The sequence below is a fragment of the Cercospora beticola genome, chromosome 4, assembly GCF_033473495.1.
Source record: "Cercospora beticola chromosome 4, complete sequence".
Lineage (NCBI taxonomy): Eukaryota > Fungi > Ascomycota > Dothideomycetes > Mycosphaerellales > Mycosphaerellaceae > Cercospora > Cercospora beticola.
The window spans coordinates 595,463-615,360 of NC_088938.1; the positions used below are offsets into that span (position 1 = coordinate 595,463).

General features: G+C 52.4%; 10 protein-coding genes across 10 annotated transcripts; 6 read left to right on the top strand and 4 right to left on the bottom strand.

The window, feature by feature from the left end:
* Positions 1 to 1,076: 1,076 nt before the first annotated feature.
* On the bottom strand, positions 1,077 to 3,971 carry FOX2_2 (bifunctional hydroxyacyl-CoA dehydrogenase/enoyl-CoA hydratase fox2; the record flags this gene model as incomplete). Its single annotated transcript, XM_023596737.2, has 4 exons — positions 1,077 to 1,358; positions 1,417 to 1,928; positions 1,984 to 3,754; positions 3,813 to 3,971. 4 exons carry the CDS (start codon positions 3,969 to 3,971, stop codon positions 1,077 to 1,079), a joined length of 2,724 nt encoding a protein of 907 aa, XP_023452076.1.
* A 708-nt stretch (positions 3,972 to 4,679) lies between these two features.
* Positions 4,680 to 5,766, top strand: RHO25_005866 (uncharacterized protein; the record flags this gene model as incomplete). The annotated part of the gene is made up of 3 exons (XM_023596738.2): positions 4,680 to 4,835; positions 4,946 to 5,475; positions 5,526 to 5,766. The coding sequence occupies 3 exons, from the start codon at positions 4,680 to 4,682 to the stop codon at positions 5,764 to 5,766; spliced, it is 927 nt and encodes a 308-aa protein (XP_023452077.1).
* Positions 5,767 to 6,097: 331 nt separating this feature from the next.
* MET2 (L-homoserine-O-acetyltransferase) lies at positions 6,098 to 7,435 on the top strand (the record flags this gene model as incomplete). The annotated part of the gene is made up of 1 exon (XM_023596739.2): positions 6,098 to 7,435. The coding sequence occupies one exon, from the start codon at positions 6,098 to 6,100 to the stop codon at positions 7,433 to 7,435; it is 1,338 nt and encodes a 445-aa protein (XP_023452034.1).
* A 1,215-nt stretch (positions 7,436 to 8,650) lies between these two features.
* On the top strand, positions 8,651 to 9,526 carry RHO25_005868 (uncharacterized protein; the record flags this gene model as incomplete). The annotated part of the gene is made up of 1 exon (XM_023596740.2): positions 8,651 to 9,526. One exon carries the CDS (start codon positions 8,651 to 8,653, stop codon positions 9,524 to 9,526), a length of 876 nt encoding a protein of 291 aa, XP_023452771.2.
* Positions 9,527 to 9,787: 261 nt separating this feature from the next.
* RHO25_005869 (uncharacterized protein) lies at positions 9,788 to 11,034 on the bottom strand (the record flags this gene model as incomplete). The annotated part of the gene is made up of 2 exons (XM_023596741.1): positions 9,788 to 10,569; positions 10,659 to 11,034. 2 exons carry the CDS (start codon positions 11,032 to 11,034, stop codon positions 9,788 to 9,790), a joined length of 1,158 nt encoding a protein of 385 aa, XP_023452080.1.
* A 1,470-nt stretch (positions 11,035 to 12,504) lies between these two features.
* Positions 12,505 to 13,249, bottom strand: RHO25_005870 (uncharacterized protein; the record flags this gene model as incomplete). Its single annotated transcript, XM_023596742.2, has 2 exons — positions 12,505 to 13,150; positions 13,203 to 13,249. The coding sequence occupies 2 exons, from the start codon at positions 13,247 to 13,249 to the stop codon at positions 12,505 to 12,507; spliced, it is 693 nt and encodes a 230-aa protein (XP_023452912.1).
* An 887-nt stretch (positions 13,250 to 14,136) lies between these two features.
* RHO25_005871 (uncharacterized protein) lies at positions 14,137 to 15,162 on the top strand (the record flags this gene model as incomplete). Its single annotated transcript, XM_023596743.2, has 1 exon — positions 14,137 to 15,162. The coding sequence occupies one exon, from the start codon at positions 14,137 to 14,139 to the stop codon at positions 15,160 to 15,162; it is 1,026 nt and encodes a 341-aa protein (XP_023452914.1).
* A 609-nt stretch (positions 15,163 to 15,771) lies between these two features.
* On the top strand, positions 15,772 to 16,265 carry RHO25_005872 (uncharacterized protein; the record flags this gene model as incomplete). The annotated part of the gene is made up of 2 exons (XM_023596744.1): positions 15,772 to 15,840; positions 15,900 to 16,265. 2 exons carry the CDS (start codon positions 15,772 to 15,774, stop codon positions 16,263 to 16,265), a joined length of 435 nt encoding a protein of 144 aa, XP_023452237.1.
* Positions 16,266 to 16,772: 507 nt separating this feature from the next.
* Positions 16,773 to 17,552, top strand: RHO25_005873 (uncharacterized protein; the record flags this gene model as incomplete). The annotated part of the gene is made up of 1 exon (XM_065602712.1): positions 16,773 to 17,552. One exon carries the CDS (start codon positions 16,773 to 16,775, stop codon positions 17,550 to 17,552), a length of 780 nt encoding a protein of 259 aa, XP_065458784.1.
* Positions 17,553 to 17,683: 131 nt separating this feature from the next.
* RHO25_005874 (uncharacterized protein) lies at positions 17,684 to 19,849 on the bottom strand (the record flags this gene model as incomplete). Its single annotated transcript, XM_023596745.2, has 1 exon — positions 17,684 to 19,849. One exon carries the CDS (start codon positions 19,847 to 19,849, stop codon positions 17,684 to 17,686), a length of 2,166 nt encoding a protein of 721 aa, XP_023452236.1.
* Between the last annotated feature and the right edge of the window lie 49 nt (positions 19,850 to 19,898).

Genomic DNA, 19,898 nt, shown 5'->3' on the forward strand with positions numbered 1-19,898 from the left:
CTTTTTATCCTTGCCTTGTCGACAATATCGACGCTCCTCGGCGCAGGCACCGATAGTCATTCGCCTTTACTCCTCACCTTCAGCGGCGTATCGGATGCAAGTAAAGAGGGGCAAGCATCTTCTCGCCGCACGCTGTGTGGTCGCTGGGAAGCAAGATCCTGGTACTTGGTCCACCTGCATCCGCATGCGGTAGCTGTCATTTGCTTGGGAAGCCGCTGAATACTGCAAATCGTGTCGGATCCCGCGAAGGAAGTCGGTATAGTCCTGTTTGATCATCCTCTCATCCTCTCTCAGTTTTATAATCATCATCTTCTTCCTTTCAACCTAACGTTGTCAGCGAAACCTTTCCCACTCAGCATCGGACTGTCTCTCGGTCCGGTCAACCACATCCTCCTCGCATTCGACCACACCCCGCCTTTCTTCTCTCACAGGTGCAAAAAGGGACCTCAGATTCTAGCTGGGATACATGCGCGAACGCGACGTCGAGCTCCCTTCTTATTTGCACACTAGCCATTAAGGTGAGCTTGTGAACAGGATACGTACCTGCATGCAGCTTGCGGTGCATTGATTGTCTCTGCGACGAGTGACAGCTTGCTGCGGGGAAAGGGAACATGGGGAGATCAGCCAACATACCCTGGTTGAGTTCGTTGACAGGGGACAGCTGACCGCATGATTCGAGTCGCATGTGCCGATGTCGATACCATTTTGGGGCGGTGCGACTTTTTGAGTGTCGGTGGGAAGGTCGTGTAATCTGGAAGAAGGCATGCTGAGCTGTTGTCTAGCTGAGAGGCGATCGTCTAGCCGCGTGTAGTTAGCTCACCCTCGTAGAACGAGACGTCAAGCAATGTCTGTCTTCTGGCAACGAAGACAAGGTCGCATGGTTGCTTATCAGCAAACCAACAACAATGACGATGAAAGCCAAACGGGTATCCGTCTAGAGCAAAATATACTAGTCAACTACATGAAGCTTTCCTAACATAAAAGTAACATCAAAATTCCTGTCTGTATTCATCATAATGCATCACAGATTCTCTACGACCCAAGCATCGTCACCATCGCCCACTAATCTCTCAATCTTATAACTTCGCCTTCGAGCCATCTTCTCTCAATTCAGCACCAGCACCCGAGATAGCAAGCTTGCCCGTCTCCTTGACCTTGACTTGGAAGATGACCCACTTCCCTTCTTTCCACATTTCCGTGACGAGTGTCTGTCCAGGAAGCACCACACCTGCGAATCGGACTTTGATGTTCTTGAATTGACCGAAAGTGTTCAGGATTGCTCGGCCTGCGATACCAAAGGATGCGAGGCCGTGCAGGATGGGCACGTCGAAGCCGCCGACTTTGGCGAAGTCGGGGTCCTGAGGAACACGTTAGTGGATGGAGTAGTACAAGGGGGTGGATTGTTGTAGGACTTACGATGTGCAGTGGGTTCCTGTCACCAGACAATCGGTAAATGGCAGCCAGTTCCTCAGAAGTCTTCTCTTCCACGACGGCATCGGGTTGTCTCTTTGGTGGGTTGTGGACTTTGGTTGCAGCACCACGGTCGCCACCTTGCTTTTGTCCACCGAAACCACCAGCCTTACGCACGAAGACTGTTGACTCGTTGTAGAAGACGTCCTTGCCTGTGTTCTTGTCTTTTGTTTCGCTACCGTAAACGATAATACCGGCCTTGCCCTTATCTTGCACTTCAATCAAGCGTGGGGAAGCGATGAGGGTGCCTTCTGTCGGGAGAGGGAATTGGCGGATTTCGAGGTACTGCTCGGCGTGGAGCAGTTGTCGGAAGTCGAAGTTAGGTAGGAGGGTGCTCATGTCGAAGGGTGCTACGGCGTTGAAAGGAGGAATGACACCGAAGGTTGGGATGACTTGGAAATTGTCATCGCCTTCGAAGACGTAAGGGAGCTCAGTGCGCTTGGCTCCAATACCCAGGTCTGCGAAACACGTTAGCTGAATATGTGCCAGTGGAGAAAATTGCGGCAAGCTTACTGTAGAGAATCACATCGCGTTCATCATAGACGAACTCCGTTCCCTCGGCCTGCGCCTTCTTAGCTTTGTCGATCACGGCCAGGTAGTCAGTGTCATCAGATGACTTGGACTGCTTCCCACCTTTCTTGGACCGGTTCTGGGAGTTGCCTAGGATCTTGTCGTTCGCGAACGACACGTCGTGTGGGTTGTCAGCACGGCCGTCGTCGAAGTTGACAATCTTGTCCCATGCTGCCTTGACTGCCTCTGGAGTCAGCTCCACATCGACTGGGAACTGTGCACCGCCAGTCCTCTGCCACCTTGTCTCGCCAGCCCAGCCAGAGCCGCTCTCGAACACACGTCCAGTTGGCTCACTTGGCATCTTGTCGGAGCTCATGATGAGGACAATAGGAACAACGTAGTCGGGCTTGAAGGCTTGTACCATCTCTTCTGGCATGATAGAGCGAGTCATGTTGGTGCCTGCGTTTGGTGCAATGGTGTTGACGAAGATGTTGTACTTCTTGCCCTCACGAGCGAGAGCACGCGAGAAACCAAGGATACCGCACTTGGCAGCTGCGTAGTTCGCTTGCCCGAAGTTTCCATAGATACCTGAGGTGGAGGTTGTGTTCACGATACGTCCATACTTCTGCTTAAGCATGTGAGGCCAAGCAGCCTTGCTGGCCTTATAGGTGCCACGCAAGTGGACGTCCAAGACCTGCTGGAACATCTTGTCCTCCATGTTGTGGAAAGCCTTGTCGCGAAGAATACCGGCATTGTTGATGAGGATATCGATTCGGCCAAAGTTGTCGATTGCGGCGTTGACCACCTTCTCTCCGTCCTCGGCACTGCATCGAACACCGACTGCCTTGCCGCCAAGCTTCTTGATCTCCTGCACGACTGGCTCTGGGTCTGCAAGGTCGTTGACAACAACAGTTGCACCATACTTGGCAAAGGTCAAGCAGTAGCTGCGACCCAGACCAGCACCGCCACCCGTGACAACAGCAACCTTGCCGCTAAAGTCGAGCTCCTGGGCCTTCGGGCTTGGCTTGAGCTTCTGTGCCTCCTCGAGAAGGGTCATGAAGTCGTTTGGCCCAGTTGGGTGCTGTGGGTTGGTCCAGTCTTCAATGTCCTTCCACTTGGCGAGCAGGGCTCCTGGAGTGAAGGTGTCATCTGCCTTGAGGAGAGCACCATTCGAGCGCTCCCATCTGTACTTGGCGACGTGACCACCACCAAGCTCGAAGATACCACCGGTCTCCTCAGCAGGAGTGTCCTTGTGTGTAAGGGCTGCCACGACTGGCACGATCCACTCAGGCTTCAGCAGATCCAGAACCTCCTTTGGCATCACTGTCGCAGTTAATCGCGAAGCAGCGATGGGTGCAATAGTGTTGGCGATGATGTTGTACTTGGCACCTTCCTTTGCCAGTGTCTCTGTGAAGCCGACTTGCGAGAGCTTCGCGGCAGAGTAGTTGCATTGTCCGAAACTTCCAAAGATACCCGCAGCCGAGGAAGTGCTGATTATCCTGCCGTACTTTTGTTTTCTAAAGTGTGGGAACGCCGCTCGTGCGCATTTGTATGCTCCAATAACGTGCACCTTCATAATCAGATCCCAATCCTCATCTTTCATGTTCTTAAAGCTGATGTCGCGTAGAATGCCGGCATTGTTGATGAGCACGTCTATGCGGCCAAAGTTGTCAATGGCTGTCTGGATGATCTTCTCGCCATTCTCGACGGAATCGTAGTTGGCTACGGCCTTGCCGCCAGCTTGCTTAATCTCGTCGACAACCTTTTGTGCCATCTGCGCCCCGCTGTCAGTTGATTTCGCATGGACATTGCACTTCCTCGCTAATGCTCACTGTCTGGCTGGCACCTTCGCCCTTGAAGCTGCCTCCGAGATCGTTGACCACGACATTGGCGCCTCTGCTGCCGTAGAACAGAGCATATGCCCTGCCGAGTCCTCCACCAGCTCCGGTAACGACGACCGTCTGGCCGTCCCATCGCAGTTGTTCGCCCATGTTGGCGGTCTAGATGTGGTGATTGGGAGGATGAAGAGAAAGAAAGAAGGGTCGACTCGGAGTCGTTGATTGTGAGGGAGGAAGAAAGGTCAGGTGGCCGCGAGGTAGAAGCGATATGTTTGGGAATTGTCTAAGCAACCCTGCTGGTCTCTGCTCACGTCCAGCAGCGCGTGCCGACGATGATGCACCCACGAACCTCGGCTGATCACGTCCGGCATGCAATGCCACATCCACATGTTCTCTCACCTGTGGATGTCCAGAGCCACAGCCATCATACTCGTGGTCCTGTCTTCTTTTCTTTGTTCCCGTACTATCGCCGCATGTGGCCGGCGTGGGCAAGAACAGACTGGAGAACGTCATCTGCCGGCTTTTTCGAGAGTCTGCCGCGACCTCTTTGCGTCGTGCGAAGGCACTCTCAAGTCCACCGAGGCATTGACGGCTTCATGCTGATACCACAAGATCTGCATTTGCACGGCACACTGCTCGTGACTAGATGACAGCGATGAGCTTGGCGTGGCATCTGCTTCCTCTGTGGACTGTCATATGAAGAAGCACCCCAGGTCATGAGGCACGATGCTCTGCAGGCTGACGGGGTGCTGGCTCGGCTATTCTCTCAGCCGCAAGGTTGTCCCTTTCACATGCTCAAAACCGCAAAGCTGTTGCAGCTGCGTATGGTAGACACGGAACCAGGACACGTGAGTTTGCGCTATGCCGGAGATCATCGACGACAAGTCAGAGCACTGCATACCTTTCATCCTCGAGCGGCTCAAGTCGCACAAGGAAGAGTATGAGCAGGAGGGCGAACAACCCCCACCTTTCTTCCTGGGCTTGAATGGTGTGCAAGGTGCAGGCAAGACTACGTTGGTAGGTCGTTCTCACCTTTGGAGAATTGAAGTCGAAAGAGCTATCTTAAGACCAAAGTCTCTCAGACCTTGAAGGACACACCATGCGGACAACAAAACTGACATTCGCAGGTGGAAACCCTCCATCACACTCTCTCACAACCTCCCCACAGTTTGCCCACGCTGGTGTTGTCTATAGATGATCTGTACCTTCCTCACGATCAACAACAAGCTCTTGCCAAATCGCATGCCGCAAACCCGCTCGTGCAGCACCGAGGCGTGCCTTCGACACACGATGTCAAGACCGGTATTGAGCTATTCCAAGCACTGGCGAAACGTGATTCCAACGTGAAGGTCCCAAGCTACGACAAGTCTCAATTCAATGGTGCAGGAGACCGCAGGCCCGAATCAGATTGGCATACTGTGAACGCGACGAGTCAGAGCCCAGTAGAAGTAGTTGTGTTCGAAGGCTGGTGTGTCGGCTTCCGCGCGCTCAGCGATGAAGAAGTGCAGCGAAAGTGGGAAGCGGCGAGACAAGAAGCAGAGAGCGGGAACTACACTGGGCGGCTAGGGAAGCTGAAGCTAGAGGACGTGCTATTCGTCAACAGCAAGCTCCGCGAGTACGACGCTCTAACAGACAAATTTGGCGCTTTCATCCACATGTAAGTCATCCACTTGTCAGTTCAGATACACTGCTGACGGAATGGGACAGTGACGCCGAAGATTCGCTATATGTTTACGACTGGCGAGAGCAGCAAGAGGCTGCGATGAGATCCTCAAAAGGAACCGGCATGTCGAAGGAGCAAGTCATCAAGTTTGTCGATGGTTATTATCCGTGCTATGAGCTGTATACGGATGTATTGCGGAACGGTATTTTTGGAGGCGAAAAGGGCAAGCAGCTGAGATTAGTTGTTGGAAAGGACAGGAAAGTCGTGCAGGTGCACAAGATATAGCCACGTGTTACCTGTTGTCAGACCTATAGAGTGGTGTACAGAAGTATCTTGAGTGCATCTCAAAGACATATTTCTTCCCATGCCGTCCGTGCGGCCAGTTCCCCGCGATCGGAGAAAGTCGCCATCACGCAATCGGGAAGAGTCAGCAGCTCGAATGACTTGGCCGACATCTTCCTGAGCTCGCACATTCACACACCGCACACACACCTACCAAAAGATCCTTTAAGCATTGAAGTCTTTCCTCCAGACTTCATTGCCCATCATTCCACCCACCTAAAACCCCAGCTGTTGAGGTCTCTAGTCCTCGGTAAAAAACTACCACTCTCCTAAAATGAGCGGCGGCGACCTTCCCAATGGCAACGGCAAGGCCTTGAAGCACATTGACCTCGATGGTCACGACCTGCCACCTTCGCCTGCTCCCTCCACCCCGCGCAACGGTCGTCGCTACAACTTTGCGACCGAGCTGGTCTACACCGAAAGCAATGACCAGTACAACGCCAGCAGCGTCCCCATCTACCAGTCAGCCACCTTCAAAGGTGGTCCCGGCCAGGAATATGACTACACGCGCAGTGGCAACCCGACGAGGACGCACCTCGAGCGACACATGGCGAAGATTATGGGCGCCAACCGTGCATTGGTGGCGGGATCAGGCATGGGCGCGCTCGACGTCATCACCAGGATTTTAAAGCCCGGCGACGAGGTCGTGACTGGAGATGATCTGTACGGCGGGACCAACAGACTTCTCACGTACTTGAAAGAGCATGGAGGAGTCACGGTCAAGCATGTGGACACCACGACACTGGAGGTCGTGACGGCCGCGATCACTGAAAAGACGACCATGGTGTTGCTTGAGTCACCCACGAACCCGCTGATCAAAATTTGCGATATCAATGGAATCGCCACTGCTGCACACGCAATCAGCAAGAACATCGTGGTCGTAGTTGATAACACTATGTTGTCGCCGTACCTGCAAAACCCTCTCGATCTAGGTGCCGACGTCGTCTATGAGTCTGGAACCAAGTACCTGTCGGGGCACCACGATGTCATGGCGGGCGTCATTGGTGTCAACGACGTTGCACTCGGCGAGAAGTTCTACTTCATGATCAACAGCACGGGCTGTGGTCTTGCACCTTTCGACAGCTGGCTGCTGCTTCGTGGTGTTAAGACTCTGGCAATTCGCATGGACAAGCAGCAAGCGAATACGCAAGCCATTGCCGAGTTCCTGGAGAACCACGGCTTCAAGGTTCGCTACCCTGGACTGAAGTCTCACCCCCAGTACAAGCTGCATTGGAGCCAAGCGCGCGGTGCTGGCGCCGTGCTCTCTTTCGAGACGGGCTCCATCGCACTTTCGGAACGGATCGTCGAGTCTACGAAGCTCTTTGGCATCAGTGTGTCCTTCGGATGTGTCAATTCGCTGATTTCCATGCCCTGCCGCATGAGCCACGCGAGTATCGACCCAGCCACGCGGAAAGAGCGCGCTCTCCCGGAGGACATCATCCGGTTATGCATTGGTATTGAGGACTTGGAGGATCTGCTTGATGATTTGAGCCAGGCATTGGTCAGAGCGGGCGCTGTGCGCTTGACTGGAGCTGATGGATTCAGGGCACTAACCGCCGAGGAAACCGCAGGGGAGAGCGGAAGAACGACGCAGGTCGTTGACGAGCCATGATCCAACATCGTGTACTAGTATCGGAAAATGTACCTGACAGCTTCGAGATGAGCTGCTTCACTAATCAAGAAAAGTTCAAAACGACATGCAGAAATTCAGAGTCGGTCCTGGCAATCGTTGTTAACCAGTTTCTTCTCGTCCATATCATGCTCATGTGTTAAATTTCGGATCGCTGGGTCGACCAACAGCGCTTTCATACTCATCACTCGTCACTGCGGGCATGCTGGAACATGTGTCTGCTCACTGCAGCACCGAATGGAATATTACTTTGCAGCCCAGAGATGTTCGGTGGTTCCCGTCATGAGACCCAAGCCTGGAACCTCAACCAACGACCGCTGCGAGTAACTGCCGACCAAGCATCATGCCGCATGAACCACGCGACGGCCACAAGTCGAGCACGTTGTGACTTGGGTTCAGCACGTTGTGACTTGGGTTCAGCACGTTGGTCTCGTTCGTTTCAGCGATATCTGAGCGCGGATCTTTCTGGATGTGAACAAGCACAGGATCCTTCGGCGCATTTCGTTAACCGAGTCTCAGGTGCTGGGCGCTTGGCGTGCAGGTCGGGGTGTCAGTGGTCTGGGTTTCGCTTTGCAGCTCTCTGCGCCCCCAAGGTCACCCACGTTTTGCCTTTTCTATCCGGGGTATTCTGTGTCGCGGCATTTTACACCAAGATACCGCAAAATTGCGGATGCTTGCAGTTGAGTAGTGATGATAAGTATGAGTGTCTTCCGCGATGCAGCGCGTGCGTCGAAGCACCGCAACTGCGAACCGCCTTGTCTTTGCAGTATTCCTTCATCACGTCAGAAAGTGAAGAGTCCGCGTTCCCTGTTCCTTTCGGGGACCTCATTACTACTACTGCAGCCCGGTCATCGAACCCCGAACCCGAAGGACCACGCGGGTTGACGATCACTACAGTTGCTCTACATTATAGCTCGAGACGCAACGCTCGTGACCCGACGTTGCTTGGAACTGGATCCAAGCCTACGACTCAAGCACAACATGTCTACTATCACATCAACAACATCGACCATGTCTACCGGAGTTAGCAAAACAACGAGCCGACGAAGACGATCTGCACCTAAGCTCAAAGAGAGCTGCGACTGTTGTGCTATTGCTAAAGTGCGATGCACAAGAGAACGACCTTCTTGTCTGCGATGTCGATCCAAAGGCAACGATTGCCAATATAGCATCTCACGAAGAGCTGGACGCAAGACCATGCGCAACATCACTGTGACACCAATCAGCAGGTCCGGATCGGATACTTCCTCATCAATCGGGTCACCCGTGCAAGTCTCCGCCAAACCAAGCTTCGTTCACGTGGAACGGTCTTCATTCAGCGATTCTTCTCCAAGCAGCAGCACCTCATCAACATTCGGCGACTATGTCCACGGACTGCCGATTCCTCCATGCACGACACCTGAAATGACCGAGCATCTCTACAACAACCAAGACCTGGCAATGTGGACTCAAGCCGCATTCATCTCATCACAAGGAGAAACCGATGCGAACGCAGACTGGTACAGCCTCGCCGATAGCTTCTCCCACTCCACACTCGCATCTTCAAGACATCCCTACGAATCAAAACCACACCCCACAACACCCACATCACCTACCTCCTCCTCATCACCCTCCGAAGAAGAGGAAGACTCCCCCATCCTCGAAAGCATCGAATTCCCTCCCCTCACAACCCTCCCCCATCCCCACTCCCAACTCCTCTCATCAGACGAATACAACAACACCTCCGAAGATCCCGACATACCTTTCCCCCAAGACATCCCACTCTTCGGCTCCACCCACCAAGAAGCTTTCCTCTTCGCCGAAACAGAAGCCATCCGAGAAGAACTCCGTCTCGTAGCGAATTATGTTTCAACATTAGAAGAACGCGTTGATCGGGGTGTGAGGTGTGCTGGGTTACAGCAGAAAGCTGCTATGGAGGCGAAAGCGCTTTGCGGGGATTTAGAGTCAAACGATGTTGATGTTGGGATGGAAGCGGCAGCGGGGAATTTGGTTGCGAGGTTTGATGCGAGTGATTTGAGGAGACGGTTGGGGGGTATTAGGCATGAGATTGAGTGTATTGTTGGGTTTGGTTGAGGGGAGTTTGATTCTGTGGTGGGGTGTTTTAAAGAATTTCGGGCTTGATGATATGATGTGGTGATTTGTACGGATCTTTTGGACAGGATTGGGGGTGAACAGTGACCAGTCTCGACAGAGTTGATAGAACTTTGTTTGACTATCAACAATTTTTCTTCTCAATATGTGCGCCAATGACTGAAACATGACCGAATGGCAATGCCAAATAACAGCCTCCATGAACCTAGCCTCTTTGTCTCTATGATCTTACACTTCGATCATCTAAACTCCAGAAGGCGCAGCACCACTTGGCGGCGCACCAGAAGGAGCAGTGCCGTTGCCACCTGGACCACCAGAGCCTCCTGGACCACCCATTCCGGAGTTCTCATTCGCAACACCACCCTCCTTGTAGTGTGTACCAGCCGAAGTAATCTCCTGATCACTGCTCGTATCGATTCCGAGCGAGATCCAAGCCAGAATTCCATCTTCGATCGAGTCTCCAATGAGAACGTACTCGACAAAAGGATCCATATCCGCTGCTTCCTCGCCGAGAATGCTATCCTCGGAGTTGAGTGTCAACTCTTGCGTGTTGCTAGCATATGGCTCTGTGGTCTCGACTTCGGAAATGAGAGATTGGTCGAAGAAGATCTGACCGACGTGGGAAGCGTGTGCGGTGAAGTTTCCGTAGCCGGCGAGGAGGGTGCCGTTGGAGCGGATGATGGTCGAGTTGACGTTGTGGGTCAAGACGTGGATGTGTGGTGCGCGACCGGTGTAGTGACCTGGGACGATACTTTCGAATTGAACGACTCCGTTGACGTCTGTTTGCTGCAGACCGCGGAGGAAGGTGTTGTCAAGGTTAGTGGTGTCGTCGGAGTTGCCGTTGCCGGATGCTGCTACGCCGGAGTAGACTCCTGTAGCGTTGCAGTGCCAGGCGTCGACGTAGACGGCTGGGGCGGGAGAGCAGTCGGACGTGTCGATGAACTGGACGTCGAGGAAAAGAGGGACACCTTCTTGGTCCTCGGACATATCGTTGCGAATCAGTTCGCCATCGATATAGTAAGGGCCTGGTCGGGTGGTTAGACTATTGACAAGTTTGCGGGAGAAGATGACTGGTGCTGAGATCCCGCTCCAAGCTAATGTCAGAACTACGCACCTTGAGTGACCTCTGGCTGAAGGATGCAGCTTGAGTTGTCTTGGAACAGAAGCGTCTCATCATCACCAAACTTGACTCCTGAAGTGGAAGCATGGGAGATGTTGTAGTCGGCAAAGTCACGGCGGACGAGAGGCTTGTCAGTCGCAAGGCCACGCTTTGCACGAGCGTGCTTAGCAAAGGCTTGACGGCGGGCAAGTGACTGCTCGATGTGGCCGCGGCGCTTCAGCTCGTTGGCGCAAGAGCGGACACTGCGAGGCTTGAGAGATCTGAAGAACTCTGCACGCTCTGCCGCCTCTTCGGCCACGTTGTGACCTGGATGGGCTAGAGAGTCGATGGTGAGAAGACTCAGGGTGAGGAGAGAAGTGATTGGTGCCATGGTGAAAGGAGGCTTGAAGATTTTGGTTTGAGAGTGTTGCGGTTGCTTGATGATTCAGATCGAAGGAATGGTGTTTCTACACCACTACATATACTCACTTGGTTCAAATACTATGTTCCACACTCGATTCTGAGCCGCGTAATGCGCCGGACCACGTTGGAGATTGATCAACTCCTGTGTTGCCAAGCAAGGCGATGCTTCCTCGGAGAGTGTTAGTCGTGGTCGCACTTGCTGAACTACGCTTGCGTGACAAGTCCAGCCGGCTGGCTATGTCGAAACAGGCAAGCCACTTCGTTCATGAAACGGGGACATTCCGGACGTTGACAAAGGAGAGTCGATCATTGGCCATTGAAGTCCATTCGATTGGGAAATGTGCTGTTGGTGGATCGCATTTGTGCGTCGCGGCTCCGGATCTGCAACGGCGACTGCAGACAGCATCCACATTTGTGGCTTGCGACGACGACGTTCAGCCTATCCTCGTCATCAGCAAAATCTGTAATCTGTATGGATCGAGGTTGTCTTGGCTGGCGCAGTATCGACGTCGCAGATGTGCTTCAGCGCAGAGAAAGGCGTCGGGTGGGGTGGGGGACAACCCAAGTCGGCTCCCGGAAGCGACAACCTATGAAGCAAAAGTGGCCCAGACCAGGCTAACAACACTTTCGCGATGCTCCCAATGCGCTGGTGGGTCGTAACAAGCTTCCTGCAAGTCGCTAAGCAATGTCACGTAGACAATTAACCAAAGCTTTGCCAGTACACGTTACGCCTTGGCATCGGCTGACGTGGGCGACGCGGCCATAGTGGAGTGAATATCAGCCTTTTCGCAGCGGCATACGTGGTCAGCGTCAACGTAGGCGCAATCAGTGGCCCACGGTGATTGCCGTCGCCGCCTCGAGGCTTTCGAATGCTAGGACTGAGATCGGAGAGGCTGCAGAAGAATTGCGCCACGAAGAGTTCTCAACTCCGAGGCTTCGCCTGCGAAGATAGCCTGCTCGCAGAACGCTCGGGCTCGCATGAATGTTCGCGCTACAGGCACCGTCGCAGAAGCAGCGTGTGCTGCATGGCCACCGAGAGTCCTTCCGGGCCTTCTTGGAGGCGCACCTCGTGGATGTTCACTGCAAGGCATGGCAGTTCTACTTGAAAACGCTGACAGTCTTCGCAACTATGCCAGTCGATACTGCTGCCGGGGCGCGGTCGAGACTCTAGTTTTTGATGCTGCCGTCTAGTGTGAATGAAGTTGGATGCTTGTCGTACGCAGATGTCTTGTATCCCCGCTTCAAGTGGAATCTAGCGCAATCTTGGACGTTAGTGGCGAACCAGCCGGAAGCAATTGCTGGCGAGAGCTTCTTCGCCATCTCGACGTGATGTGAGAGTGTGTAACGGAAGAAAGTGGAACTGCATTTGGGAATCGGGAATGTGGGCAAACCCAAATCTTGATTGGCATATTGATGACGCTCCTTCAATTCACCTTTTTCAGTTGGGCTGCTTCACGTTCGCTCGATGCTTCTTCATTGACTCGCCAACAAGCACGCCATTTCTAATGTCCTTCGCAACGTTCTCATCAGCCTCAACTTGGGAAGCAATGAGGTCAAGAGCCTGCTCTGCAAGATCCTTGGGCAAGCAGACAACTCCATTGAGGTCGGCGATGAGAATATCTCCGGGGTTGATATATGAATCTTGTTCCTCGCTGTTGAAGCGGACAGGGCCATTAATTTCGCTTACACGAGCAACTTCCGCTGGTGCTGTTGTACCGACATCTTTGGCAAAGACTGGGAAGTTGAGATCGCGATGCTCTTGGAGATCTCGCAGCCGGCCATCAATGATTGTGCCAGCTGCTCCCAGATATTGTGCTCGTGTGCTCATAAGTCCGCCGTAGCATGCATTGATCATCTTTGGAGGAGCCGAAATGAACAACACATGTCCTTCAGGCACAGTGTCGATGTAGTGACCTTTTGGTTTGGGGTCATTCTCGTAGTTCTTCCTGACATATTTGACTGTGTATGCTGGGCCGATGATCTTGGTTGGGCCTTCTTGTCGTCTCGGGGACCACATCGTCAGGCCTGGCAGGAAACCTCCGTGAGGCACTTTCAGCTTTGTGAGGGCATCTGCCACATCACAGCTACACTATGGGTTTAGCGAGACTATGTGGAGTGAGAATGTGGAAGGAGTACCTGGTGAAAGACTCTAGCGCCTTCACGATGTTCTTCACTGCACTCATGATCGCTTGATATTCTGCAGGAGAGACTGGATGACAATTACATTGAAGGTCCGGTTTGCAGGGCCATTGTGTTATATGTTGATGGGCAGCTCTATGGTCGGGCGCAGCTGCCTCCGATGTCGCTGGAGTGGCAGCCGAGTCCCTGCACTTCAGCAACAACATGCCACTCGCAACAGCAGCAGCACTCGTCCTTGACGACACTCTAAAGCCCCTGATATGACCGAAATGCTTCCAGTACTGCGCAAAGAATCCCATGGACTCGTTGGCTCGCGTTGGCCCTGACCATGCGCCACAAATCGCTTGATAACAAAGAAAGTGGCGTGCCACCACGAGTCGGATTTCGTAGGCGATGCAGCATAAATCCATCTTCAATCCATCAAGTACCTACAGAGATGCACGGCACACCTACCGACACTTGTGAGACTGATTCTATCCCCCAAGCCGAAGCGCAATTGTATGCCAAGGACATTCGAATTGTCGATGAATAGCAAGCTTCAAAGGACACACGTGGCCCTCTGTCGACATTTCCATCACAAGGAATACTTGTGCTTAACTCTGGCATCTGCCTGTACATCTTCTACGCCTGGTGACCTTGAGGCCACTCCGGCGGTCAATTAGAAATTGGCCTTCCTCTGGTTGAGTCTGTCCTCAAAATCATTACGTCAGCACATTAATGCACCTGAAAGCTGGACAATAATATTGTGCCAGAATTTTGTTAAAGGGACTGCGCCATTTTCCCAAAGGACCTTTCAGCATGAGCCATCCCTCATTGTTCACACAAGGTCCACCTTTGAGGTCAAAGTGCTTGTACAATTCACCTCCAGGCGACTACAAGTACCACCACCTGGGACTCCATTCACTTCCCCAAGAACTTCAGCTCGCCCACGATGACAAGCTTTCTAGGACTCAAGAGAGCACAACTCGAAGCCGTGTCTGCAGGAACAGACATCTTCAACTTCAAGCAAAGCGCCTCCGCTGGCGGAGCCCTGCCAGAGATGAGTTTCCCTGACACCATCGACTCGGCGACACTCCGCGCAATCCTACAAGTGGACAGTTACGATGATGCACTCTCGATCCTTGGACTGTACTACCAGACCAAGGTAACCGAGAAAGACATCAATATTGCCTTCCGAAAACTTGCTTTGGTCCTACACCCAGACAAGTGCATTGATGCATCCCACGTCGAACTCTACAACCGTCTCTTCCAAAAACTCGAACGCGCCAAAGACTCTCTTCTCAATGACAACGAGGATCTCGAGCCGCAACCTCTCCTTATCCAGGAAGGCCCTGAGTCCCGCCGCATTCGAGTCCTTGACGCAAAGGAAAAGCTCAAAGCAGCCCGCGCCCAAGCAGTGCAGAACAAGGCTCTCAACCCAAAGCTGCAATGCAAAGCCGCCCGTACCAAGCTCGAACGCGAAGTCGAAGTGGCTGCGGTCCAAGCTGCCGTTCTGAGAAAGCGTGGCCAAGAGACCCAAGCCAACAAGGTCCTCTCCGACGCCAAAGAGAAACTTGCCGCATTCAATGCTAGGTACGAAAAGGGCAACGATATGTTCGACGACCCAAGCTTGGCAGAAAGCAGATGGGAGAAGAACCTTCTTCGAGGAAAGACTTCTGCCACAACAGGCGTTAGTCTCGAGCTGAAGAAGCAAAAGGAACAGCAGCATATGGCTCAAGACCTCAAGAAAATGGCTATGCTCGGCATGAGTCCCGAGGAAGCGGCCAAGAGGGAAAACCATAGAATGCTCAAAGAGGACAAGGAGGGCTGGACCAGGAAGGTCTACGACGCAAATGGCCAATCTTGGTACATGCGTGCGGCTGATAAGGAGGCCGACATGCGCCAGAAAGATATGGAGGTCAGATGGGTCGAAGCCGATGATGGATGGAAGAAAATGCTTTACTGGAAGGACCAGTGAAGTAACTCCATACGCGACCCCGTCCAATTAGCACTTACACCAGTCAGGCCTATTGACCAGTCTGTTTTTTCGTTTTTAGCAGCATGGCTGGAGTCCGGCGTGCGTTACGAATTGTTTCTGCAACGTAGTATTCGCGGCGCAAGTATGATCAATGAACTATCTCAAAAACACCGCATCAGAATTACATCTCACCCATACGCAATGCCTCTCTTCTCCTCTTCTCTAAGTAATCATGCGCTGACCTACTCTAGCATCTCGAAGTTGAACCAACGATGCATAAACTCGTCCTGCCCCGCGACATATTTTCGGAACAAAGTCCTTGTGTTCAAACACACAATACAATTCAAAGCCTGCATCGCCAAAGACGATCTCTCTAATCGGTCTTTCTTCACCTTCACATTCACGTTGTGTGCGGACAGTAACTTTCTCCGACGACCATCACTGCCTGCTTACCACTGCATTTCTTATATCTGCCAGCTTCCCTCCCCGAACTCGAGCCAGTATTGACCAGATCGTAGAAAGTTTCCAAGACCGCAGCACAGCCGTCCACGATTATCAACAACTCCGACCGCGAACCAAACATACCACTAACCCACTTCAACAGACAAAATGGCCGCCCAACAACCAACCAAGGCCGACTTCCTTAAGTCCCTCAAGCCGCTCAACAAACAAGAATGCGTAAGTACAGCATCCTCAATCCAGACATCATGGGACCTTATACTAACTACTTTTCACAGCCAATATGTTTCGAGAACATGAAGAATCCCACCCAGCTGCCGTGTAAGCACATTTATTGCCTCAAGTGTATCAAGATGTGGCTCAAGGATATGTCCAATTCTTGCCCAAGCTGCCGCGCCCCGCTCTATCAGGCCGAGATCGAGGAAGATGATGAGTGGGAAGAGCCGGAGCCTGCGGTGGTTGCAGGACCACCAGTAGCAGCAGTAGCACCACCACCGCCGCCGCCACCAGTAGCAGCACGAGCAGCACCGGCAGCAGCACGAGCAGCGAGAGCACTAGCACCAGCACCAGCAGCACGAGCAGCACGAGCAGCACGAGCAGCGCCCGCAGAGCTTGGCACTGTCGATAATCCGATCGTTTTGTAGAGTCTTGTAGAGTAGGTGATACGCCGAGATTGCGATTAGGATGTAGAATAAGATGCCCCGACCGACGCTATCTCGAAAGGATGCTGAGATATGATCGCTCTGTGTTAGTAGAGTATGCTTCGGGCCAGAGAGGTTGTAGAATGTAGCTGTAGTCGCCACAATCGCACTCAATACAGACTTGACCATTTCCCGCAACATTTCATCCCGTACTTCGTCCCAAAAGCATATAGGAACAAAGGCTTTGTGTCCTTTCTACAATTCTCTTCAACTTCCTTGATCACTCTTTCTTCACGGGCACATTCACTTTGTTCCTAGACAATGAATGTCGCGACCGACTGTGCCCTACTCCCTCTACTGTTATAATCGAGATACCTTCGCTCCTAGACTGACCAGATCAGAACAGAATTCCTCAAATTGCAGCGCAGCCCCATACACGATCAACAACGACTGCAACTGCAAACCCCACACACCTCTTGGTTCACCTCATTCCACCACCAACAGGCCACCATGGCAGAACAACTGACCAAAGCAGAATACCTCGCATCCCTAACGCCTCTTCCCGAGCAGAACTCAGACCGCGGCGACTGCCCCATCTGTTACGAAACTCTCACAGAAGCCACCCAAACACCATGCGGCCATATTTTCTGCCTCGAGTGTCTTAAACTGTGGGTGAACGAAAACGAACTCTGCAATTCTCAATGCCCGTCATGCCGCGTCACGCTTTATCATTATACCGAAGAGGAATCTGACGAAGAAAACTCTGATGACGAGGATCTTATAGCAGCAATGGAAGCGCACGCGGAACTGACAACAAGATTACTACAGCTTGAAGCGATGGACCACCCAATCATTATTCCAGGTTCTGTTCTTCGCGAACTAACCATCGAATACGTCGATTCAATCCGCGACCGCGACCTCGAGACGGTCGGTTCCGGCGAGGAAGTAGATACACTTGGCTGGTTAATTTTCAATTTTCCGGACCTCATGGACCAGTTCTTGGAAGCGGACGCACGCTACGCCTTCTGTTGGCGTTATTCGGTGACGGCGTTCGGGTTTTCTCATCTCACTGTGCACAGAGAGGACGTTGGCGATGGTGCAGCCCTTCATGATGGGGATATCCATCCAATGGACGATCTCGCTGGCCGAGTTCGGAACTTCTTCAATGCTCTGGGGAATGGAGGTATGACGTCGATAATTGTCCAGCGGGCGATTGACCGGGAGCTCACTGTTGATGCAGAGTACCTGTGTCCATTTTCTGGACCTTGGGGTATCGCACTTGAGATATGATTTTGATGAGTTCGCACGTTGACGACCGAGTAGCTCTGGCCCTCATAGTCAAATACATTTGACTTATCTCGCTTGAGGTATGATCTTGACAAGTACGCACGTTGACGATCGAGTAGCTCTGCCCCTCACAATCAAATAAATTTGACCAATTTCCATTCTTTCTTCGCGTCTTTCCATGCTTTGACATCATTGATATCAGCTTTAGCTAATCTCTTCACCGCGTTGCCGTCTCTCTCCACGACAATAAGATTTATAGTATGTGGTTGTAAATCCCAATTCTCGTCGTAGACATTCTGAATCGGCGTATGATAACTGCGCGATAACAGTATAACCTCAACAGGCTGATAATCGAGATCGTACTTGGGAGGTACGTCGCTGAATCGTACATATCCCAATGCTGATGTGACAGGTTTCTGGTCCGCGGTATGAACTTGTAAGTCCTTGAGGAAGAAATCCGAGGAGCTTTGGACCCAGCCGTAGAGTGCAGTATCGTCCAGTGGTAACAGGCCATGATTCTTGAGATCGAGCAAATTGACAGGTTTGTGAAAGTCCTTTCGAAGGAGAGCGTGAGTTCCATACGTCTTCAGACTGTGCACAGGTTTGATTCCGTCGCCATGGGCTCGATACCAATCGACTTCAGTCGTGAGCCAGTTGTCCCCGCTATACCCTGCGGAGATCTCATGCGAAGCCCAACTCCAGGTTGGAATACCTCGAAGGCCGTCTCTGCGACATGGCTGGCTTAATTGCTTGCGAGGCGCCCACAGTAAGGCCAACTCGAGGTACTTTTCTGGAAGACCGAACAAGAACTTGGTGTCATACTGGTCTGCCAAGATTCCAGCAATACCCGCAAAAGCTGGTAAGCGGTCTGATTCGAATCGCATTTGTCGATGAGTGTAGCTTCGGACCGCATCGAGATACATCAGCCATTCTGCTTCGCTGCGTCGATTGAATGCTAGACAGTCTTCGCAAGCACTGAAGTACGTGCCAGACCAGTCCTTGGTCTCAGCCGTATGAGTTGGCTTGGGCAGGTTGGGAAGTCTGCTTTCGTTGTAACTTTGCCTGACCCGCATCTTGCAGGCCTCTGTACATCCGGATGTGGACTTTTGCTTTCTTTGCTTGCCGATGAATTCTCGCCATACGTTTCTCTGTTCGGTAGCCATATTCAAAGAGTGCTTTTGGCAGTCTCGTGTATCGCATGCATCGTTCTCAAGCTTGATTTCCTCACTAAAGAGTGTAGTGCAGCATAGCATTGAAACTCCTCTTGAAGTCACGTACAGGATTCTTCTGGCGAGCGACGATTCTTGATAGGTCCAAGCACGTGTATTGTATTCGGAGCCATTCATGATCCGGCCCAAAAAGCACGTTCGCGGGAATAAGCGAAGCCCATCGATGGTCGTCGACGCTTGCACGATGTCTCGTGGCTTGCCGCTGACACCTACCATGCCATCGTTGGCATCAGCACTCGACGCTGCAACTATAGTCACAGTGGCACAGCCATATACCAGATGCATCTGACCAATCTGAGCAGCCTTGTGTGTTGGGCTGTCTTGTATGATGCAGAGTGCATCTACCCACACATAGTCGAGTCCGATCTCCCTGGTCAATGTGATCGCATCCCGGACCGTGGACGGTAGAGACCGCGAAGTCAGTGCCCCCTCGATCTGCAAATCTGGGAACTCCTGCTGAAGGGTGAGATATTGCTTGGCATCGCCCCATTTGTAGCTGAGAGCGGCGTAGTTGGCGTCTTGAGGAGCTTGCACTAAGCAATGCCTCTTCACATCTATCAGAAGTGACTGCTCAGGCAACTGTTGAACAGCTTGCACAGATCGATACGTGGCATTACACTCCCCGTGGCTCTTCTCACATGTAGAGATCCAGTGTTTGACGACATCGTAGCTGATAGTTTCTGGCGCAACGCGTCTTCCATAACCGATGCCAGGCCGCTTGATGCGGAATGAGTCCTCAGCATCGAGCATCACATCTCCAGCATCTTCGAACTCATTCGTGTAGATATGAAGCCTGTACGCTCTGATGGGGTCTTCGTTTTCACCGGATTTGCACTGAAGAGCCACTGTCCAGAGAGGCACGAGGACGAAGCCGTCTTCCTCGCCGAGTTTGCCTCTGTATGCCCATGGCCCGTAGCGGATAGCTGAAAGGATGACTTTGCATAGCTCGCATTGTTCACTTCGTTCTTCGATTTCTTCCAAGCTTCCAAGTTCTGTTTCTTCATTACTATCTGGTGAGGTCAGCAGTCTCCTGACGTCCAGATCCGAGCAGATATCGCACAACGAAGACATCCTTTGTTAGTGTCGAAACTTGAGCTGAGCGTAGCATTGTGAGCTACTT